At 52.1% G+C, this 21,401-nt stretch overlaps 9 protein-coding genes across 9 annotated transcripts; 3 read left to right on the top strand and 6 right to left on the bottom strand.

The window, feature by feature from the left end:
- Positions 1-237: 237 nt before the first annotated feature.
- Positions 238-1,735, bottom strand: BO80DRAFT_493758 (putative oxidoreductase, 2OG-Fe(II) oxygenase family; the record flags this gene model as incomplete). Its single annotated transcript, XM_025723837.1, has 6 exons — positions 1,501-1,735; positions 1,391-1,450; positions 1,289-1,342; positions 1,210-1,226; positions 1,008-1,158; positions 238-906 (listed from the first exon to the last, which is right to left on the bottom strand). The coding sequence occupies exons 1-6, from the start codon at positions 1,669-1,671 to the stop codon at positions 238-240; spliced, it is 1,122 nt and encodes a 373-aa protein (XP_025575205.1). The 5' UTR covers positions 1,672-1,735.
- A 2,254-nt stretch (positions 1,736-3,989) lies between these two features.
- Positions 3,990-4,730, top strand: BO80DRAFT_382276 (heat shock factor-binding 1 family protein). The gene is made up of 3 exons (XM_025716887.1): positions 3,990-4,131; positions 4,204-4,303; positions 4,403-4,730. The coding sequence occupies exons 1-3, from the start codon at positions 4,063-4,065 to the stop codon at positions 4,549-4,551; spliced, it is 318 nt and encodes a 105-aa protein (XP_025575204.1). The 5' UTR covers positions 3,990-4,062; the 3' UTR covers positions 4,552-4,730.
- BO80DRAFT_407286 (disulfide isomerase TigA) lies at positions 4,689-6,050 on the bottom strand. Its single transcript, XM_025717800.1, has 2 exons — positions 5,422-6,050; positions 4,689-5,355 (listed from the first exon to the last, which is right to left on the bottom strand). Exons 1-2 carry the CDS (start codon positions 5,930-5,932, stop codon positions 4,793-4,795), a joined length of 1,074 nt encoding a protein of 357 aa, XP_025575203.1. The 5' UTR covers positions 5,933-6,050; the 3' UTR covers positions 4,689-4,792.
- Positions 6,051-8,333: 2,283 nt separating this feature from the next.
- On the bottom strand, positions 8,334-9,162 carry BO80DRAFT_89112 (uncharacterized protein). Its single transcript, XM_025724889.1, has 2 exons — positions 8,931-9,162; positions 8,334-8,851 (listed from the first exon to the last, which is right to left on the bottom strand). Exons 1-2 carry the CDS (start codon positions 8,935-8,937, stop codon positions 8,457-8,459), a joined length of 402 nt encoding a protein of 133 aa, XP_025575202.1. The 5' UTR covers positions 8,938-9,162; the 3' UTR covers positions 8,334-8,456.
- A 436-nt stretch (positions 9,163-9,598) lies between these two features.
- On the bottom strand, positions 9,599-10,498 carry BO80DRAFT_316972 (WD40 repeat domain-containing protein; the record flags this gene model as incomplete). The annotated part of the gene is made up of 1 exon (XM_025715081.1): positions 9,599-10,498. A coding segment is annotated over one exon (900 nt), but the record flags the coding sequence as incomplete, so codon positions are not given.
- Positions 10,499-12,248: 1,750 nt separating this feature from the next.
- Positions 12,249-13,723, top strand: BO80DRAFT_89087 (WD40 repeat domain-containing protein). The gene is made up of 2 exons (XM_025724888.1): positions 12,249-12,609; positions 12,656-13,723. The coding sequence occupies exons 1-2, from the start codon at positions 12,353-12,355 to the stop codon at positions 13,704-13,706; spliced, it is 1,308 nt and encodes a 435-aa protein (XP_025575200.1). The 5' UTR covers positions 12,249-12,352; the 3' UTR covers positions 13,707-13,723.
- dbp7 (putative ATP-dependent RNA helicase) lies at positions 13,672-16,119 on the bottom strand. The gene has a single exon (XM_025719482.1). It carries the CDS (start codon positions 16,053-16,055, stop codon positions 13,740-13,742), a length of 2,316 nt encoding a protein of 771 aa, XP_025575199.1. The 5' UTR covers positions 16,056-16,119; the 3' UTR covers positions 13,672-13,739.
- A 151-nt stretch (positions 16,120-16,270) lies between these two features.
- BO80DRAFT_382259 (pantoate--beta-alanine ligase PAN6) lies at positions 16,271-17,783 on the bottom strand. Its single transcript, XM_025716886.1, has 2 exons — positions 17,533-17,783; positions 16,271-17,458 (listed from the first exon to the last, which is right to left on the bottom strand). Exons 1-2 carry the CDS (start codon positions 17,558-17,560, stop codon positions 16,389-16,391), a joined length of 1,098 nt encoding a protein of 365 aa, XP_025575198.1. The 5' UTR covers positions 17,561-17,783; the 3' UTR covers positions 16,271-16,388.
- A 177-nt stretch (positions 17,784-17,960) lies between these two features.
- On the top strand, positions 17,961-21,326 carry BO80DRAFT_425263 (lysophospholipid acyltransferase family protein). Its single transcript, XM_025719481.1, has 9 exons — positions 17,961-18,002; positions 18,059-18,686; positions 18,735-18,953; positions 18,999-19,254; positions 19,303-19,981; positions 20,029-20,340; positions 20,388-20,641; positions 20,687-20,920; positions 21,174-21,326. The coding sequence occupies exons 2-8, from the start codon at positions 18,137-18,139 to the stop codon at positions 20,853-20,855; spliced, it is 2,439 nt and encodes an 812-aa protein (XP_025575197.1). The 5' UTR covers positions 17,961-18,002; positions 18,059-18,136; the 3' UTR covers positions 20,856-20,920; positions 21,174-21,326.
- Positions 21,327-21,401: the final 75 nt, after the last annotated feature.

Raw genomic sequence — 21,401 nt, 5'->3', positions numbered from 1 at the left:
CAACGATTTTCCTTTGTGAGTACTATCTAGCATGCGCCTCGTTGAGGGCGATTCTTGGGCTTTTTGGATATTATTGGCAAGTTGGGATGCCCGAATGTTGTGCATAGGGCTGCTGCCCATCTACTGCAAAATAATTGATTCACATAAGGATAACATCAAGTAGACAGCGTTAGATTATCTGATTATTTGCTCCTAGAATTCATCATTTCACCTAACCCCCTCCCCAACTTACAAATCTCACTTGCGAAACCCATACGTAGCATCCAACCTCGCCATCAAATGCTCATGCGCCGTCAACACCTTCCCCTCCTTCCCCTCCAAATCCAACACCCCCGCCCCACCCCCAAACCCAACCCTCCTCCTCTCCTCCTCCCCAACCCTCTTCATCCTCTCCCGAAACTCCTCCACCACCGCACTCGGCACCGCCACCAACTCCGTCTTATCCATCGGATGACAAAAATACACAATACTATACCGATCCTGACCCGTCCCTGATCCCGCTGTTTGTTCCGACACGGGGAAAACAACCCTATGCACGGTACTCTTCAGCAATCCGGAGGTCCAGTAGCTGAGAAGATCGCCGATGTTGACGAGGATGGGGGGGAAGGGGTACGTTTCGCCCTCTTGGGCGGTGGTGGTGGTGGTGGTGGTAGAGGTGGTAGGGATGACAGGCACAGGCGCCCAGTCTCCACTCGGAGTGAGGATTTCTAGTCCCGGTTGGCCCGGGCGTTGGAAGAGGAGGGTGATGGAGCCATAGTCGGAGTGGGCGCCGGCGCGGACGTCGAGGGTGTGGTTGTAGGTGCTTGTTTTGGGGGATTGAAGGGAGGGGTAGAATAAGTAGCGGAGGATGCTCCCTGTTGGGCCGGTGGTGGGGTCATGTCGGGTGGTGAAGAAGTCGGGGGGAATCTGTTCAATTCTCTCGTTAGGGATCGGAGGGTATGGGGATGTGTTGGAGGGTGTTCTTTTGGTGCTTGGATTTGAGGTGTGGAGGAGGGGAGGGGACCTACACCCAGTCCCAGAGCAAGAAGAGTCAAGATCCGAGAGCAGGTCTTGTTGCAGAGGGAGGAGAAATGGGCGATTTCGGATTCGTGGGGTTGCAAGGATGCAGGGAGGGGTTGTTGGGCTTTGGAGTTTTGGAATTCGCCGAAGTTGAAGGCTCTATTGGTTGTTTAGTAGATGGTGGTGGTGGTGGTGGGTGGGGTGGTATACTCTTTGAAGTCGCCGGTCTGAGAAAGTCGATTAGATACAGATTTGAAGAAGAAGACACTGATAAAGGGAATGAGCTCACCCGCTGATGCTCCGGGTCTAAGGTCTCAGTGTGCATGCCGGACCAGCCACGGTTCTATAGACTCGTCAGTGCTGGTCATTGAGATAGAGGTAGGGATATCACGTTTGGCTCAATCCGACAAGCGGCTTTTTCTTCGACCGGAGAGGCGAAGAAGGTTTTGGACTGTGCCATCATTAGTATCTGATGAAGGAACAGGATAATTGAGGATATACCAGCTCAAACGCCCGATCCACCTCGGTGGCTGTAAAATCAGTCCCCCGGCTGTCGACATACAAAAAGCCATACTTGGTGGCGGCGTCCAGCAGGGCCTTCCCCGCCTCCGGATCGAGGGGGTTGGAGATGTCCAACACGGGGAGCTCAATGGGAGGGCCGACGTCAGCCATGGTGCTTAACAGTAGAGAAATAATGAGGAAGATAGCTATGAAAACCACTGGTGGTGGGGAGATAATTTATAGAGTCGGAAGTGGGATGGACGTTATCGGATCTGCGGGGACCCCCGAACGGGTCCCGGTTGGCTATCGGCTATCGATCGAATCGCGTTGATGGCCTGATGCTGGCGAAGTATCCATTGGAAATGCAAATTAGTGGCGGCTGATTGGAGCTTCGGAAGGGTTGACCGCATTGTTTGGAGATGTGCAGCATGCAGGATTCGACCTTATCTTGACAGTGCATTTAGGAATGTCGAAATATGTTGTGTTACGGACCAATGGATCACTGGCTTGACTAGATTGATATACAGATGCAATGGTCATATTGATGGGATGAGATGATTCGGGGTTCAGCCAGCAGAGATAGCATTCACTATCTGCTTGCTTATCACTGTCAGCTTTTCAATGTATCAATTTGAATTTCGTGAAGTTATCTGGGCTGGTTGATAGCTGTTGTAAAATCATTTTCGCAGGCTTAGACCCCATCTGTGGAGCGATGTTCATTCCTCGTCCCTCAAACTTTACCTTACATGCCTTCAATAATTCACAAATAGCAACAGACTTTGACATGTGTTTACAATACTGTTCTACTACAAGATCCACGCACAGGATAGCATAGCAACCATAGCGCTTACAAATTTATACGAAGATCGTAGTAGAAACAAAACACACTTTGCAAATAGGCATCCTAGTCTAATACTTTCGACATTAACTAGAGCTCCAATAGCCCTCTAGACCCATAATTTATAAGATTTTATCCCCAGAATCCACCCTTACGACGGCAGATGGTTGCTTGTCAATGAATGATTTCATAATGACTGTCCCCTTCACCTGTCCAGTATACATCTAAGTCTCCCACTATGAAGTCCAAATAGCATATCATATCCTTCTATTGAGAGATCTGTGTATTATTAGGTAATCAACACACCTTCTAGTGTCTGCATATACTCGTTTGTTCTTATATTATACCCACACTTCAATTCGCAAGACTTCCTGGCTCTGCACGCTGGTGCTTCTAGTATTTTCAGAATACCTGTCCATCGGTACCAAACACCGCGCTTGAGATCTCTATGACCACCCCCCCCGGCAAGATTTTTTGAGGAGATCTTAAAAGTATCTAGAACCTGATATTCAAAAACAACGGCCCATCGGGACTGCGATACCCTCGAATCTCAACCAATCGCCTGTTCAGTTTATGCCCTAGTACTTGCTCTAGACAAGAAGCGTAACTTTCTGTCCAGATACTGAAGGTTCAGCCTGACACGTTGGCAAGACAAGTCCCGAGCAGGCTATGACCTACACTGAGATTCCCCCATTATGCGTGCATCTCACAACATCGAGCAGAGGATATGGTCCCTGATATACCTATACTGTAAGTTAGCACGGATTCTCATGCCCTTGGCACAGGTCTACCTACCAACTACTAGCCAGCCTTCTCATCATCAAAGCCCGGAATCTCAATAAGGATTAAGTAGTCAGTGCCGATAATATCTGTCCGATATTATTGTTGTATTTGTCACTGCTCAAGTAGGACACTTGTTGTGTTGAATGGTAGGATAAGTTTGTGATTATTGCATATTTGTTCGAGGTTTTGTCAGTGGGATTAGTGATAGCCTCCCGAGATGTTATCAGGTATTTGATCATGTCTAGCAAATGGCGAGAATATGTTCTACTAATGTATTTCTCCTCGGTGGGAATGGCGTCTGTCTTAAAAGCTGAACTGTCGAGATCACTGCCCCAGCAGAATATCTTGTGTAGATAGGAGGTTAAGTCTGTCGTAAGAAGCGCTGTCATGATGCCAATTGCATTCCATAGTAAGTTAAAAAGATGGAATTTGTCCAGTCTATAGTACCTTTGTAGAATCAGGACTGAAACTATTCCATAGAGTAGCGCATGCTATACTCCAGTATGAGTATAGTTTCATAGATGAAGTCATTTGAAGATGAACTATCCCCCAAAGTTAGCCTCTTTATACTTGAAGTCTAGACAAATATCTCTGTGAATATCATCCTTCATTAACAATGTCCACTAAATTTTAATATTCCCTAGTCATAATCATCACCATAATCCATCAAGAAAACCCAAGTATACGAATCTCTGCCTCAGGCCCCAACCACCCAATCCAACCCAACGCCACGCGACGCCGCCAAGCCTTCGAACCATACCCAAAGGAGCAACAACACCATCATCCCATGCCATTCCATCCCATATCGATCCCATAGTTACTGACTCTGTGCTTCTTCACTGGCAATCAATTAACACACTCATTCCCTCCATACAACCAAACCACCATTCTCACACCGACTATATCCCGCCAGAACAAAGAAAAAGAGATAAAAGAGAAGAATGTCCACCGAACCCTCCCCCCCGCTCACCACCACCGAAACCGTCCCTCCCCCGACAACTTCAACTCAGGTATTCCCTCCCCCTACCCCTCGCCATAGCAATATCAGCAGAGCTAACATCTCCCCCTCTGGGGACGAACAGACCACCGACCCCCAAGGCCAATTCTCCGCCGCAGTAGACGATCTTCTCGACCAACTACAACATAAATTCGATGGCGTGTCGAGGGAGATGTTTGGGAAGTGTACGCTGCACCCTTCTTCCCCGTTTTTCTTTATTTGCTGGGTTGGATTGGGCTGGGTGGGTATATGTGGTTGTGTAGGTGCTAATTCGGTGGTTCTAGTGGACGATATGGCGAGACGGTTGGATGAGCTAGAGGCTTCGTTTACGGTCGTGGATGGGACGACGGGGAGTACGACTGCTACGGGGGGTGCGTCGGGGACGGGGTCGGGGAGTAATGTGGGCACGACGACGGGGAGTCCGGAGAAGTGAGCTTTGTTATTGTTGGGTTGGTTTTGTTGATATGGGGGTTTGATTGGGTTGGAGTTAGGGGTTATGTTTCTTGTAGATAGATGTGCTGTGTTGTTTGATTTGAGGTGTAGGTGATACCCTTTACTATACTTTTCACTGCTTACAGTACTATATTGCACTGCTGCTCATCAATGGATACTAATACTTATAACTGCTCCATATCATACAGAACATATCCTGCCAGTCATAATCCATACAATATCTACAACTCATCCTTCACCTCCTTCTCGCCAACAAACTGGCGGAGGATGTTGCTGCGCGACACAAGGTCGTCCACCTTCTCAGGCGCCGATCCACCCTTGGCCACGATCTTCTCCAATCGAGCAAGCTCCTTGCTCACGTAGTCGGCGTTCTGGCTCAGCTTGTCCGCAACCTTGACGTAGTACTGAGCGTACTGGTCCTTCAGGTCCGCGGCAGCCTCCTTCAACGCAACAGCCAGATCCGCAGGGGAGCTGGCAATCACCTCGTTCAGGCTGACAATGGTGCCAGCCTTGGCATCCAGACCACCGCCAATGGTACGGTGAGTGCCGGCCTTCTCGTTCAGGTAGTCAATGAAAGCCTGCTGGGAGCGAGCACCCTCGTAAAGAACCGATTCCGTAGAGCCCTTGGGGAAAAACTTGATGGTGGGGTATCCGGACACGCCCTGCTCTCTAGCCGTAGCCTTGCCAGTCTCAGCATCGGCGTCAACCTTGGCGATCACAACATCGTTCTCGAGCGCGAAATCGTTGGCCAACAGTTCCCAGGTAGGAGCGAGGTTCTTGCAGTCTATCCATCCCATCCGTCAGTATCGTCCCGGATTCAATCAAACGGGAAAAAAAGAGATCAACTCACGTCCACACCATGGCGCAGTAAAGGCGACCAAAACATCCTTCTCACCATTGACGACCGACTTGAAAGTCGCATCAGTCAGCATCTCCACCTTGCTAGGTTCCTTCTTAGGACCCCGGGGCTTGACGCCCGTCTTCTCAGTGATGAACGAAGACAGACTCTCCAGATCACGACCACCCTTGTAATCCTCCGGGGTATCGCTCTTGCCATCGAACCACTTCAGGGTCGGGAATCCCTGCACACCGAACCGGCGGCCCAGGTCGCGGTTCTCATCCGCATCGACCTTTGCCACCGTCACCTTGTCCGAGGCGTGAGCGAAAACTTGGCCCAGCTCCTCGTAGACGGGCGCAAGGTTTTTGCAGTGACCGCACCAGGGAGCGAAGAACTCGACCAAGGCGGGCTTGCCGGACTTGAGGACAACGTCGTCGAAGTTGTTGGGGACGAGGTCGACCACCGCGGTGACGGCGGAGGCCAAGCTGAGGCAGCTGGCGAGGAGATGGTTGAGGCGGACCATCGTGATATACAAGGGAGTTTTGGCTTGTAAAAGGGATAGGACAGGTGATAGATGTCCTCGAGACCAGGCCGTTGTTCAGCTTGGTGTGATGGTCGGAGTAGATCGAGGAGCTCCGCGGGAAGCGGAAGCGCTGCGGAGACCGAGCGGGCGGAAAGGACACTTGGTAAGTTATCCATCACTAAGCAGCACTGCTACACTCAGCTGCAATACGGGCTAAACATATACGACTCGCCACTACGTTTGCCTGACTACGTGGATACGCTCTTCTGCCTGTCAGCCTTTCATCCTAATAATACATCGTGTGCGTAGAATTGGCGAAACTATTAGGTGGCTCGGCCACCCGGCCGACACGACTACCATGGTTCGTGATGTTGTCATGAGTACTTCCCCAGTGCCCGAGCAGACGACTTTCGCTTCATCGCCGCTCCGCCAACCAGCGGTTTGCGTTCTCCCACTGCTTGCCGTCCTTGAACTCCTTGCCTGCACTCTGCGTACCGCGATAGACCTAAGACGATGAGTGAATGCGCATGCAACAAGCCACGAGGTTGGACTCACCGCATCCCAGAGCTTGAACGCCATGTCCAGGTTGCCCGTAAAACTGTCGCTGTGCTGGAACCAGTCCTTGCCCTTCGATTTCACCTCTGACCGCGCCTCCGGCGACGTAGGGTTCGTCTGCAGGGGCAAGTCATCCAGGTAGGTACGCACAGCGATGCCCAGACCGCAGTCATTGTCGTCGATAAAAGGCAGCCTAAGCCCGTTAGAGTCGGTCTCATTGGTGTGCAGTGTGCAGTCACTTACTTGATGCTCAGTGCGCCCCAGTCGTTTCGGTCCCGGTCAGCATCGCCGCTCAGAAGGAGCCCGGCCAGAACGACCTCAATGAGGTTTCGTAGCGTGGAGCGCACTTCGGATATCAGGGACCGGTAGCACAGCAGCTGGCGGCTTAGCGGCCCGGAGTAACCGATACTCTTGTGCTGAAGTTTGGCGATACAGGCGACGCGGGAGACAAGCATATTGAAACGCTTATCTTCATCTACAGTCGAGAGTCAGCGCTGCCCACGGGGATCAGTTGGCATCTTACCTGAGCCTCTCATAGGCCCTCCGGAAACATGGGAGAACCACGGCGTGGAGTTAAGCAGACCAAAGCGCATCATCTCAATAGCAAGGAACGTAGGCTCCTCAAGCGCATCGGCCGGGTCGAGTCCCGACAGTGCTTGCTCAAGGCACTCTCCCCACTTGGTAAGCTGGTGTCTCTCATCGATGTAGCCACGGAGCTGTAGGAACCGCCAGTATACATTGGCAAGGAGTTCGTCTTGTGATGATAATGCCTAGCCGGGTCAGTTTTGAATCGTATTCCGGACAGGGAACTTACGGGAGTGTCCTTAGTAGACAGGGAGTTCGTGACAAACTCGCTATCTTTCAAGCTCTGAACAGCGAACTGGAAACGTCCACACGAACCCTAGTCCTGTTAGCGACGATCCATGGCAAGCGAAGACTGGACTTGCCTGCAGATTCCTCAAGCTCTCCGGAAGCTGCTCGGTGCGACTCTTCCACGATTGGATTGCCTCCTTAACGGAAGGTAAGTTTTTGAGGTTGATCGTAGAGTGTGACTTCTCGTCGTGCCATGTTTGCACGTCGATCAACTTGGTCTGATAGAACCGGTGCAGGGAATTTGATAGCAGTCCAATCGCCTGCGTTCTCGTGGGTGTGAGAAAGTTGCCGGAAACTTGGCGGTAGATTTCCGTGTCCTCGGCGCCCAAAGGCAACGAGATGAGAACTTCGCCCGATGTGAGGTAGTTGGGCACATCGGGTCCCAGAATACCCTTAGACAGGTAGAAGTAGAGCTCCTCTGGGAGGCGAAGGCCAATCAATTCGTGCATGTCAGAGGGTGCATTCTCCGGGTCCATGGGACCAACTTTGCCATCCACATCAATATACACATGGTGCTTCACAGTCATCAACGTGCGCTTGTAGCGATCTGTGTAATGGAGCTCCTGCATCCGCCGATCCTCCTCAAACTGAGAGCAGAGGGCGAGTACGCTTCGTCCAGCTGCATTGAACATCGGCAGTGCATCGCGAACAGTGGGATTCTTTCCGGGGAAGACATTGTTTTCTAAAACAGGGAAGGGCTGAAGGAAGGAAGACCCTAGAAGAAGGCAAAAATCTAGGAATTGCTCATGTGATAGGCGACCGAGTTCTTCCAGGCATGTCTGCTTCGTGATCCAGAAGAATTGTGCCGGGTCAATGTCAATGCGGGTGACCAGTTTATCAATGTCGAACATCAAGACTTCGGAGGGTCCGTAAACGGCGTCGACCAGTGGGTTCGACCCCTTGGCCAGGTAGGAGAGCTACAAAGCAACAAGGTCAGATGCGCGCAAGCCAATAGACAGCAGGACCTTACCTGAGCTGCAGCACTATAAGGGGCCACAATGTACTCGATGCCTTGTTGGATGAGAATGCGCTGCAAAAATCGGTAGAGGGACTCGGGACGAGGGGTGCCTAGGACAGGACAGTCAGGGCAACGAGTTCAAAAAGCCAGTTCCAGTTTCATACCCGCGCTGCTGAAGGCATCCACCACTTGATCGGCCTGTTGTTGATCGTAGAGGTCCCATGCCTGCTCGAATGCCCGGACCGACTCCTGCTGCACGTGGGGTCGTTGATCCTTTTTGCCAAAGTCGAGACCATTGAACACGAAAATACAGGTCACGCCCAGATCCTTATACACCTGCAGTTCTTTCTCGATGTTGCTCTTCAGTGCAAATGGGAATCCACCCAGGGCGATCAGAAGGGGTTCGCGTGTGGAGGGTTGGAGGAGGTGTTGAGAAATGTAGTGCGACGCATCGATACCGACAGCCGCTCCTTTGAGAGCTGAGAGGGGGAGGGATTGGGTGCGGGTAGCGGCCCATTCATCCAACGGACGGACTGTGCGAGGCAATATGGATTAGCTGGACAGGGACGTGGACTGGGATTGGAGCTCCAGGAGCTCCAGCAGGCGGCTTACTCGGCATGGTTCAAACTGAAGCTGTGTCACGGACTTAGACGCCGGAGCCGATACCAGGCATGGAGAGCCCGGTGGGGAGGAGGAAGGGAGGGGAGATTAAAAACAGGAGTAGGTGGGGTGAGGAAGTAGGGAGAAAGAGGTCAATGAGGAAGAGGGAGAGAGGGGTGGAGGGGAGGGGAGCAGCAAGACGAGCGAGAGAGAGAGGGGGATGAGTGAGGGAGTGATGATGCGACAATCGGCCAACACGGGCAGTTGAAGCCAATCACGAGGGCGGTGTTGCCCTGGCCAACTGGCCGATATTACGACCACACCACGCATTATGACTTCGATTGACGTCCTTGTGATTATTGGAAGGGTTGAACTTCCGGCCTTCTTGTTACTTTTAAAATTTTTGTTCGGATTTGCAATTCAAAATTTGCGATAAGAGCACCGTCTTTGTGAATTCGAACTAAACAGCCTCAGTGTTTAGAGCACTGTGCCGAAGTATACAAAGGTCAGTGAAAGCCTTTAGAGGAACCATCACTCTGCTGATTGTTTCCAACAGCTTGAATCGAGCTCAATCGGTTGTCCAAATTCCAAACCTTTACCGTCGTATCCCATGACCCAGACACAAGCATCCCACCAACTCGACTGAAAACAATATCCGAAACACACGCTGTATGACCCTTCAGGGTTTGCAAGCATTGTCCGGTGTGGACATTCCACAATTGGATATGTCCATCAGTCGACCCGGTCGCTAGTACCTTGCTATTTTTAGTAAAAGCCAGGCTCTTCACCCAGCCGTCGTGTCCTTTGGGGGCCTGAAGGCACTGCCCAGACGTCGGGTCCCAGAGCCGCACGGTACAATCATATGAGGTAGATGCGAGCACGCTGTCATCTGGGCTGAAGACAGCAGCAGTTACCTCTTTTGTATGGCCCTCAAGCACATGGAGACACTTTCCATTGTGTGAATCCCAGAGCCGCATGCTCCCGTCAGTAGAGGCTGATGCTAGCATCTTGCCGTCATGTGTGAAGACGATTACTCTAACAGACGATGCATGGCCTTGGAGCCTGTGGAGATGTTTCCCACTGGGTAAGTCCCACAATTGCACCGTGGTATCGCTAGAGGAGGTCGCAAGCATCTTGCCGTCGTGAGTAGAGGTGATGGCCCTGACGCGGCCGCCATGGCCCTTGAGTGTCTGAATGCATCGGCCGGTGGTAGGATCCCATAAGTTCACCTGACTGTCAAAAGAGGTAGCAATGCGCATTTTATCCTCGACATAGATCACCACGCGGTCTATGTCAGTATGGCCAGCGAGAGTCTGAAGGCACTCGCCTGTCGCTACATCCCAGAACTGGGCTATACAGTGGATGGCAGCGGTCACTAAGACATTTCCATTCTGTATGAAAGTAAGTTTTCGGACACACCCAGTATGACTTTTTAAGATTTTGAGGCACTGCCCTGTGGTAAGGTCCCAAATCCGAACTGTTTGGTCGACAGAAGCAGATGCTACTCTGTCCTGTTGGGCAATGGCGATAGCTTTGACAGAATCCACATGGCCTTCCAGTGTCTGCGGCACTATACCCCAGTCATCTATACAAGGGATTTGGTCCTTTCTATCAGGATCCAAATCTATGGGCATGGGGCAAGGCCCTGGTCCCGGAGGAGCGAGCATAAGTGGTCGGCTTCTGGCGCCTTCGCCTGCCGTTAACGAAAAGGCAAAGCGAGGCATTGCTCTCCACTGGGGCAGCCAGCCATTTTCCTTGACAAGGTTAAGAGCTGCGTCGGCTAAAATTCCCGCCATATCTTCCCTGAGAAGCAAGGCATTGGCCGGATATCTTCCTTCTTCCCGTGACATGGCCTCATCACCACCATCGTCGATCTCCACGAGACCATCCAAGATATCCAAGACGCTAACCTTATGATACTGTGGGTAGATAATAACCCGCTTCAGAGACCGCATAAAGGCCAACATTAGCGCGTACAAATGCTGGCAAGTATGCACGCCACCATTCTGTTGCTGCTGATGTTTGCAGTATGCACTGCAATCCGGCAGGTCTAGAACGACCGTGTGAAAGCTCAGGAGAGCCTCCTTGGTGTTCTCAAAGTAGAGTGATCCTGGCCTTGCTGATCGATCTGTCGCTAGATATGGATCATCTGCAAAGTTTTCGATGCCGGATTGCGGGTTGAACTCTGTCATTGTGGTTATGAGGCCCCCAGGATTGAGGTGGAGGATGTCAACTCTGGGATTATAGCGTATGATGCGGTACGTCTCATCCCGATAGTAGACCCCGTTTCCAAGTGAGTGAAGCCCTTCCCGGCGCTCGACTCGTAGTGCGCATGGATAAGTCAGAAGAACGGCCTCGCGCGCCTCGCGACAGACCAGGCTGATGGTTGTAGGAGTTTCACAAAAGTCATAGATGCCTTCTTTAACCAATGGCTCTCTAAACTTCAAGAAGGCCATATAATATGCGGAATGAGATGCATGAGGACTACCCCGGTGTTTGGGATTTCCACAAAATGGCTCTATTGACGATGCCAAACCGCAATGGCTCTTGCATTGACCGAGACACTTGTTAATGCCGACTTTGATGATGCGCGGCTGCCTGTAATTCAGTGCTTCTCGCCAGATCTGAAGCCGGAGCTCAGGGTAAAGGCGGGGAAACTGCGGGAAATCCATCGGGGAAGACGTTGGGCTGAGCATCTCTCCAGTCTCCCCGAAAGGAGTGCGGGGGGGGGTCACTTAAAAGGGTCGAAATGGCTGAATAGCTCACAGGAGTGGAGGAATTAGCTGTTGACTGAGTAATCCTGGCAAGCTTACCTGGCCCCCAAGCGGCTTAATATTCACGCTCGGCCGAGGCGGAGCTGTAAGCCCTAATGCATGGTGAAGTTGAGGCTGCCTGCTGGGCCCTCCAGTGAATGAGAGGCACTACATCTGCATCTTTTGAGAACAAGTTAGAAAAAGTAGAGCAGATGATGAGTGTCAGACTGCTACTGTGGAGCCGCAGCCGGCCCTTACTATTAGCCTAGGTAAATTCTTTTTGAATTCGAGGTGAAGCTGGAGGGTTGGGTGGCTGAGACTCTAGAGATATATAGTTGGCGCGCTAGTGCTCAAGTGATTAGTACTAGTAGATAGGTATGACTGTAAATATAACAGAAGAGACCATCCAGAGATCTGAGAGAAGATTTCATGTAGTAAGAATATCCACTACCAAGATGAATTGGAGTTGAGTGGCATACCAGGCTGTCCAGTGTCTTTAATCAGCGGGCATGACAAGCTGCCAAGACTGCCGCCATTCTCGATTCCCGTCGAGCATCTCCACCATCCACACATTATGTCCAGACACATGAAAGCATAAGACATTTGGCCAAAGTATTAACACGCTAAACCACGACACGATATATAATACTCTCCCGGGCAGCCTCCAGGCTTAAACCACAAATGAGCACCCAACCTTCTCAAGTTCGGCAACCACCGGCAACTCCCACCTACATTTTACGCGGCCATGCCGCTGCCATCCATGCGCTACAGATCTTCCACCAGAACCTAAGACTTGTCTCTGGCGACGCAGACGGCTGGATCGTCGTATGGGATCTAGTGTTCAAGCGTCCGCTAGCCGTATGGAAGGCCCACGATGGCGCGGTCCTCGAAGTCAAGGGATTCACCTTCCGAAATGGTGCTGTTACGGAAGTGTTCACGTGCGTATCTCTCACTACATACACGAACCATCTAATACCTCTACAGACATGGTCGAGACCACAAGTTACGCGTTTGGCGATTCAGCGTCCAGGATGAGGAGGTTCTTCAGAAAACCCTCCCCGTGGATATCACCGAGACAACATCATCAGCTGCCCCCCAGCCATGGTTGGTGCATTCGCTTCCAGTGAATGCGTTGAATTTCTGTGCCTTTACAATGGTCTTTCTTCCCCCGAGTAGATCGAACACGGAAGGCGTGCTGTCAGAGGCATCTGGAGAGAACAAATCGCTTTCATCCGCGCTCATCGCCGTTCCTAATGCTTTGGACTCGGGCGCGATCGATCTCTTCCATCTCCCACAGGAAAGACGTATCTGCACCATCCCCGCGGATCCGGAAACGAAAACCGGCATGGTGATGGCGGCTAACCTGGTTCTGTCTGAGTCTGGGGAGTTGTACGTTACCTCTGCCTACGAAGATGGCCACGTCATGGTTATGGGCTGTCGTGGGCCGTTGCATGAGAAGGATCTAGCGCAAAATGCCAAGACAGCGTGGAAGTGGGAGAAGCTATACGCCTGTCGGGCTCACTCTCAGCCAGCGCTATCGATTTATGTCTCGCCCGCTGGTGATTATTTCTTTTCTTCATCGGCTGATGCGGTGCTGGCGAAGCATCCGATTCCGTCCCTGGGTGCTCCGGGCTATCGTGAAGAATCTCCAATCAAGTCGATCAATACGAAGCATGCTGGTCAGCAGGGGGTGCGGATACGGTCTGATGGGAAGATTTTCGCGACTGCGGGATGGGATTCTAGGGTCAGAGTTTACTCGTGCAAGACAATGAAAGAACTTGCTGTCTTGAAGTGGCATAAAGATGGGTGCTATGCTGTGGGGTTTGCGGATATTGCTGGCTTCGAGTCGAGCGAGGCATCGACTGGTGAGGAGAGGCATACACCGCAAGACGATAACGTGGACACGCAGCTTGCCAGACGTGCAGAGTTCTCGCTCGCAACGGTGCATCGCCAGAGAAATCAGAAAGTGCAAAACACCCATTGGTTAGCTGCTGGGTCAAAAGACGGAAAGATCTCATTGTGGGATATCTACTGATTGTCGTCAATTATTATTTACATGTGTTGCCAACTAGGCCAGATTGAACTCGCTTGCACCGGCCATGTTCTCCCTCATCTTCGCCCTCATCTTCTTAGCAGCCGTTTGCATGTCGGTGGGAGCAGGAGCATCATCGTCATCATCGCGACCACCAGCCTTCCTCTTCTTTCCAGCAACGGGTTTCCGCTCGGCCTTGAAATCCTTCTTGGTATCGTCCTTTCCTTGACGAAGGCCAGGCACATTGATCTTGCTGGGCCGATCACGCAGACCGAAAGCCTTTGCCAGATGTCCGAGATGAAGCTCTTTGATGTTGAACATACTCCGCTCGTTGGCGATGTGCGTGGCATAGGCTCTGATATGAGACTGGTATGCACGCCGGGCCATTTCAAGGTACTTTTTGTTTTCCAAGGACCATCTTTCCACATCCAGCTGCCAATCCGTTGCCTTCTCCTCCCAGTCGGTGTTCTGCGACTCAACATTGCCTCCGAAACCACGCTTCAGAATTTCGTCTGCATCGGTGCGTGTCAGCGCCTTTCCACCATCCCGGTAGCCCTTCTTGAGGATGTCGACGTAGCCCTCTTCACAGCCCGGCATGAGGAAAAGAAGAGCGCGACCGTCACGTCCCAGACGCGCAGTACGTCCGATTCTGTGCAGGTGGTCCTCCGCGCTAAAGGCCGGGTCGTACTCCACCACCAGATCAACGTTCGGAAGATCCAGACCACGAGACGCAACGTCGGTACAGATAAGCACGGAGGGATCGCGATTGCGGGCAAAGGCATTCAGGGTGGCTGTCCGGACATGCTGAGGAAGAGAACCGTGCAGTCGATGCAGCGTCACGGGGTTCGAGGGGTTCGAGAAGGCCGTAGCAGGTGCGATAGTTCCATGAGCCGAAGCCTCAAGCTTCTTCCTCTTCTCCTCTGCATCCTCGTCGTCACTGTCGCTCTCTCCGCTCTCTTCCTCCTTCTCTTCCTCTCCCTGCTTCCGCGTAAACACCTCGAAGTGAAAGTCCACCGAGTCCGCACACGACACAAACACAATAGCTTTCATCACCGATCCCTTCCTCATAAACGTCCGCTTCATAAACGCCGTCAGCGTAACCAGCCGTAGCTTTGCTGCCACAATCGCATACGACTGCTTCAGCTGCGCCGGCACGCGGAACGCATCCTCCTCATCCTTCTTCCTGGGCTCTCCCTCCTCATCCGCCGGATCCGCCTGAATATGCACTGCATCCTTCAAACTGATCTCTCCCAGCTTCTGCACCGTCATCTTCAACGTCGCCGAACACAAGATAGTCGTCCTCTTGGCCGGAATGCCGGGAATCCGACTGGGTCGCTGTCGCGCATCCAGTTTTTGAATAATGCCTGCCAACTCCTTCTCAAATCCCAACTCCATCAACCGATCACCCTCATCCAACACCAACCACCGCACATTACTCACATCCAACGCCTGCGTATTCTCCAAATGATCGGCCAACCGACCCGGCGTCGCAACCAGGATATTCAACCCCTTCCTCAACCGCGCCTTCTCACTCTTCTTCTTCTCACCTCCAATCACCGTCCCCGCCACAATCCAATGCGCACACCGCAACAACCCCTCCAACACCACCGCAATCTGCTTACACAACTCTCTCGTCGGCGCCAGCACAATCGCAAACAACCCACTGTCACGCTGCACCATACCGCCTTCCTCCCTCTGCTTCTGATTCTGCGCAATCGTCATAATCCGCTGCACCAGCGGCAACAAATATGCCATCGTCTTTCCGGATCCCGTCTCCGCCTGTATAAACGCATCACTCTCCTCCTTGAGTAATTGCGATATACTCGCTTTCTGAATCGCCGTCGGCGCCTTCACCTCCAACTTGGTCAGCAAATGCGCCGCCAGCGGAGCCGATAGCCCCAAGTTCGTGAATGTATCCAATCCATCAATCAGCGGTGCGTTCGTCGGCTTCGTCTCCTCTTCCTCCTCCCCATCTCCCCCCTTCTTTTTCTCCTCCTCAACATTATTCCTCGGCGTCGGATTCTTAGTAAACAACGACGACACAAACTGTCTCGGTCCCGTCTGTTGCTGGTGTGGATGTTGCTGCTGTGCATGTCCCCCCTCATCAACTCTCTGCCTCTTCACCGGCCGTGTCCCAGAGACTTGAATGCGATTCGGATTGCGGAAATTATTGTTCTGCTCATTGTTCCCGTTGGCGGGTTTATCGCCCCGCGGGTTCGTCGTCCGGTGCGCGGCGATTTTCTTTGCGCTGAGTCGGTCGCGCCATGTTCCGCCTTTGACTTTCTTCGGCTCGTGTTTGAGGATGGTTGTGTCCGGGAGGCTGAAGTTTAGGAGGAGGCCGTCGTCGGCCATGGTGATTATGTGGGTAGGTAGGTGCCTGCCTGCCTCTGAGTATTTTGGTGTTGTCTGGCAGGAGGTATTGGTATGGATGGGGGGAGCGGGACTGGAAGAAACTTTACTCCAGAGGGAAATTTTCTCGGGCCGGGAAGGTTCCGAACCCTTTGATTTTGCCCTAGTTTCTGTTTTGGGAGGGATGTTTGGGATTAGGTGGTAGATGGAGAGAGGAAGGTAAATGTATGACTTTTGAGTATATCTATATATAAGCTATGGGTCTAGTAATAAACATCGGGTATATATACTTTTGCTTTTGCATGAGGCCCGGAACAATGAGGTGCCCGCCTCGATCTACACCCGCGGCTTGAAGATCAAGTTATCGATCAAACGCACCGGAACTTGGCCATCGCCGAGACCACAGTCCTCATCAGGCTTCGACTCCTCCAGAGGAGCCATCTTGATCGCCCCGCTGAGAATAGCGCCCTTGCTGGGATCGATAACATTCAACTCGTCCAAAGAATCCGGGTCAGCGAGAGAGATATAGTCAACCTCGTAGAGCGCCCTCTCCGCGGGCGACAACGCCTGCTGCTCAGCCAGAACCTTCTGAGCGACACCGTTCGCCGCATCCAGAATCTCAGCCCGATTGACCTTGCCTGCATGATAGGCATCCTCCGCCGCCTTCAAGGCCCTGTACAGCGCCAAGCCCACAGCCCGTCTCCTCGCACCAAGGTAAACGTTCCTAGAACTCATGGCCAAGCCATCATGCTCGCGAACCGTCTCCCCAATCTTGATCTCCGTATCGATATAAAAATCCTTCACGAGACGCTTAATCACCACGGTCTGCTGCACATCCTTCTGTCCGAAATAAGCCCGATCGGCGTGGACAATATTGAACAGTTTCATGCACACGGTCGCCACGCCGCGGAAGAACACCGGCCGGGACGCGCCCTCTAGTTTCCGAGCAAGTGGGGTGATGGTGACAAAGGACCCGTCCCCGTCGATCTCGGATGATGGCGGCAGCGTCGGGTACATGACCTTAGATGTGGGCGCCAGAATGGCGGTGATGCGACCGTTCTTGCTGTCCTGGCGGGCCAGTTCGGTGTTCAATTCCTCGAGCTTCGCGACATCGCTGTCCCAGGTGCGCGGGTAGCTGGAGAGATCCTCTGATACGCCGAATTGGGTGGGGTTCACGTAGATGCTCACGAAGACGTCGGTGTTTTCGGCGGCGGCTTGGCGGATTAAGGAGAGATGGCCTTCATGGAGAGCGCCCATTGTTGGGACTAAACCGACCGTTCGTTTGGAGAGGAGGAGTTGGCGACGCAATTGCCTGAGTTCGGGGACATCGCGGAAGACTTGGAAGGAGTGCTTTTGGAGGGTGGGGGAGGCCATTGTGGTGGTGTTTTTGAGGAGGGAGGTGGCGGCTGTGTGACAGGAAATTGTTAGAGGGACTGCTCAAGGCAGGGGGGATTAAATAACAGCGCATTGAGGGGCATACTGGAGAAACGCCGCGTCCAGCCGAACATGGTGATGTGGTTGGTTTCTGGAGGTTGCACGAGGGAGCTGTCGTTGTACCGCCGGTACCTCTTTTCAGTCCCGCAGTGGAGCAGGTTGCAGCTCAGGCCCAATTAGCCCAAGTAGTGGTTGGTAGGAGAGACGGCGCAGCTGTTGGTGCTGAGACGGTGCCCATCGCAATTTATGGCCTTGACCGGGCACGACATGATGGTCTGACCTCACGGTGGCGTGCTGGCGACTGCCGCGTTGAGTTCATCCCTCTTCAGCTGCAAGTGTATTGAATTTCCGCAATGCCCCCAATTGGGGCTAGCGCACCGTTGCATGGGCGTGACCGTTCGTTCTCACGTGAGCGGAGCAGCTCGAATCATCCGAGGCATTCTGGGGAAATGCCGGGGATCGTCGTTGGTTGGAGTTTCGCTTGCCTACCAGGAACCAGGCGCTGGTCGATCATGGGTTTGCCTCTCGGTGCTCTTCCCCTTATTTGAACTTATCTGACTCCTTCTTAACAGTCAATGGTCGTTGCGCTCTAGATATCCTCGAAATCATCCCCTGAACTGATCAGCATTCCGTTCCCCCCGCCCGAGACAATGCCCTCCGACAAGTCTCCGGTCGGCGAATCCGCCCCGGATCTCGAGATCGTGGGAAACAAACTCACCATTCACCCCAGCGGAGTTACTGGAGGGCCGGAACCTCAAGATGAACAGATCGCCGAGCGCAACCTTGTCCGCCATATGGCGCGATTTCGCGAGAACCCTTTCGACTTCCTCCGGGAAGTGAGCCTCTATATGTCGGGAACCGGGTGGCGCGCCTACGATGATGTGATCGGACAACCGATATTTTACTCTGGGTTTGGCGATCGGATGAAGTCACGAATCCTAGCGAGTCCTCTGTTACAAGGGAAAGTGAAGGAGCTTGCGGAGGCGCGATTGGAAGTCGAAGAGAAGGATGGGCTGTTGGATGTGAATCCGGGCCCCTTGGCGCAGAAGAAGATACATCGTCGGAATGAAATAGAGAGTAATCTCAAGGAAGTGGTGGACTCCATGCTAGATAACATGATTTGCAAGATGGAGAGCAAGAGATTTATTCGAGGGGCATATTATTTGTGCACGCAGCTTCTGACGCGCGCTTATCATCAAGGTGGGATTTAAATGTTGAAGATGAGGAGTGTTGTTAACAGAGTTGCAGGAATACACGTATCGAGTGAAGAAGTTCTCCGGTTGAGATCGGTTGCGGAAGACGCAGCTGCTAAGAAGCAGTCTATTGTCTTCTTGCCTTGCCACAAGTCTCATGTCGACTATGTGTCGCTCCAGCTTATCTGCTATCGTCTTGGGATTGGGCTTCCAGTAGTCGTGGCGGGCGAGAACCTCAATATCCCGATGCTCGGGCCTTTCCTACAGCATGCAGGTATGGTCTGACCCGTTGCAGTCTGCTGCCTTGCTGACAAGCTAGGCGCTATGTGGATTCGAAGGAGCTTCGGAAACGACCCGCTGTATAATACTGTCGTGCAAGCCTATATCGATACGCTTTTACAGCAGGGTTTCAACTTTGAATGCTTCATCGAAGGTGGTCGCTCCAGAACCGGAAAGCTCCTGTCGCCCAAATTTGGTATTCTGAGCTTCATCCTGGACAGTGTTCTTTCAGGCCGCGTAGAGGACACCATCATATGTCCTGTCAGCACACAATACGACAAGGTCATCGAGACTGAGTATGTTTCCATTGATCAGCATTATACAGAAATGCTAACAATACCTAGGTCATACATTAGTGAACTTCTTGGTCAGCCGAAAAGGAAGGAAAACTTGGCTGATTTTCTATCCTCCTCTTCGGTTCTGTCCTTGAAGCTTGGTCGGGTGGACGTCCGATTCCATGAGCCATGGAGCCTGAGAGAGTTTATCGCCCAGCAACTATCTCGCATGCCTGAGCAGATCATCACAGATGGCGGACCGAAATTGAGTTACGCCGACAGAGGTCGGGTGCTAAGGTCGTTAGGATACAGGGTTCTGTCCGATATCAACGACGTGTCTGTGATGATGCCGACGGCACTTGTTGGTACAGTGCTTCTCACTCTTCGTGGACGAGGTGTTGGGAAAGGCGAATTGGTCCGGCGTGTCGAATGGCTATGTGAGCGTGTTCGAGCGAAGGGCGGACGAGTCGCTCACTTCTACCGCTATCCCACGGATGTCGTTGTTGACCGAGCCCTGGAGGTCTTGGGTCCGCAGATTGTGGGTGAAGTGAGCGGACTGGTTGAGCCGACTTTCTTTGCCGTGGATCGCTTCCAACTTTCATTCTATCGCAACATGACAATCCACTTGTTTATCACCGAAGCATTGGTGTCTGCGGCAATGTACACGAAAATCAAGCAAGGCGGCGGGCCGTCTTTTCAGCGCATGTCCTACACAGACCTCGTAAACCAGGTTTCATTCCTCTCTCAGGTAAGCACATCTCGAGTGTTGTTGCGACATCCTATTGATTATTGCAGCTTTTCCGTGGTGAATTCATCTTCCCTCCCGAGGGCTTAACAACCAACCTGGAAAAGACGCTCCGAGGACTCGAGAAAGATAATGTAATTAGAGTCAGCCGAGACACCACCGGGGAACCGCTCTTCGTCGAGCTCAGCGATGCAGAACGTCAGTGCGGGCGTGAGAACTATGACTTCTATTGCTTCTTGATCTGGCCATTCATTGAAGCCTCGTGGCTGGGCTCAGTTTCCCTCTTGGGACTTGCTCCGCCTCTAAACGGCGCGGACGACGTCTGGATCGATTTAAACAAGGCACAAGACAATGCCCAACTGGTAAGACAACCCTGTACCGCATTTGACGCATTAATCTAACAATGTAGCTTGGGAAAACCCTCTACCACCAAGGCGACCTCTCTTACTTCGAAGCCGTCAACAAAGAGACCCTTAAAAACTCCTACCAGCGCTTCGCGGAGGAAGGCATCATTCAAGTCGCGAAAAGCAAGGAATCGAAAGTCTCTAATATGAAATTGGCTGCTGAATGGACGCCCGAGCGGGATCCAACTACTGGAAAATTGGTTCCTCGTGGCCGTCTCTGGAATTTCACCGAGCTGATCGCGCAGTCTAGACGTGAGGGGTGAGTGAACCGTTCCTCCACATATACAAGTCTAATTTCTTGCAGTAAAAACCGCCGCGACGGCGCAACAGTCTCATCGCGAGTTTTGCACATGTCAGATCTTGTCGGCAGAAAACTATTCGAAGACGCATCGAGTCGCAGTCCAGCTGAGGAGGTGGATGTCTCGATTCGGCAGATGCGGAGGAAGGCGATCACACCCAGTTCGAAGCTCTGAGACGTAAAGCCTGTTTGGTTGCAAAGTAGACATCTATGGGCCTATGGCGCAATTGGTAGCGCGTAGTAAGTTTACTCCTATCCGCTAGCGGATCAAATCAGCATCTAACAAATCAATCAGCGACTCCAGATCGTAAGGTTGTCCGATCGAGCCGGGCTGGGCTCATACCCTCTTTTTTATTTTTTTATTCCCGACTGTTTTTTCTTGGCAGTCGGGTTGCAAAGTAGACATCTATGGGCCTATGGCGCAATTGGTAGCGCGTAGTAAGTTTACTCCTATCCGCTAGCGGATCAAATCAGCATCTAACAAATCAATCAGCGACTCCAGATCGTAAGGTTGTCCGATCGAGCCGGGCTGGGCTCATACCCTCTTTTTTATTTTTTTGTTCCCGACTGTTTTTTCTTGGCAGTCGGGTTGTAATGAGGAAGAAGCATAGCATTAATACCCTTTGTAGTTGTAGTTCTTTTGCTGGGCATTGTTGGCTTGGTCTAGATTTATCTACATCGTCGTTTCTTAAGAGGCCCACTCCGGAAACTATTCTCGCAC

The sequence above is a fragment of the Aspergillus ibericus genome (assembly GCF_003184845.1).
Source record: "Aspergillus ibericus CBS 121593 unplaced genomic scaffold BO80scaffold_20, whole genome shotgun sequence".
Classification (NCBI taxonomy): Eukaryota; Fungi; Ascomycota; class Eurotiomycetes; order Eurotiales; family Aspergillaceae; genus Aspergillus; species Aspergillus ibericus.
This window is presented reverse-complemented; position numbering and strand designations above follow the sequence as displayed.

Coding starts and splice junctions, on each gene's coding strand:
- BO80DRAFT_425263 (XM_025719481.1), top strand. CDS start 18,137: ATGCCCTCCGACAAGTCTCCGGTCGGCGAATCCGCCCCGGATCTCGAG. Junction 19,982..20,028: donor AGGTTTCATTCCTCTCTCAG/GTAAGCACATCT, acceptor TGATTATTGCAG/CTTTTCCGTGGTGAATTCAT. Junction 20,642..20,686: donor GCGCAGTCTAGACGTGAGGG/GTGAGTGAACCG, acceptor AATTTCTTGCAG/TAAAAACCGCCGCGACGGCG.
- dbp7 (XM_025719482.1), bottom strand. CDS start 16,055: ATGGCCGACGACGGCCTCCTCCTAAACTTCAGCCTCCCGGACACAACC.
- BO80DRAFT_382276 (XM_025716887.1), top strand. CDS start 4,063: ATGTCCACCGAACCCTCCCCCCCGCTCACCACCACCGAAACCGTCCCT. Junction 4,132..4,203: donor CCCCGACAACTTCAACTCAG/GTATTCCCTCCC, acceptor GGGGACGAACAG/ACCACCGACCCCCAAGGCCA. Junction 4,304..4,402: donor GAGGGAGATGTTTGGGAAGT/GTACGCTGCACC, acceptor CGGTGGTTCTAG/TGGACGATATGGCGAGACGG.
- BO80DRAFT_407286 (XM_025717800.1), bottom strand. CDS start 5,932: ATGGTCCGCCTCAACCATCTCCTCGCCAGCTGCCTCAGCTTGGCCTCC. Junction 5,356..5,421: donor TACTGCGCCATGGTGTGGAC/GTGAGTTGATCT, acceptor TGGGATGGATAG/ACTGCAAGAACCTCGCTCCT.
- BO80DRAFT_89087 (XM_025724888.1), top strand. CDS start 12,353: ATGAGCACCCAACCTTCTCAAGTTCGGCAACCACCGGCAACTCCCACC. Junction 12,610..12,655: donor GCTGTTACGGAAGTGTTCAC/GTGCGTATCTCT, acceptor ATACCTCTACAG/ACATGGTCGAGACCACAAGT.
- BO80DRAFT_382259 (XM_025716886.1), bottom strand. CDS start 17,560: ATGTTCGGCTGGACGCGGCGTTTCTCCA. Junction 17,459..17,532: donor CTGGACGCGGCGTTTCTCCA/GTATGCCCCTCA, acceptor CCTGTCACACAG/CCGCCACCTCCCTCCTCAAA.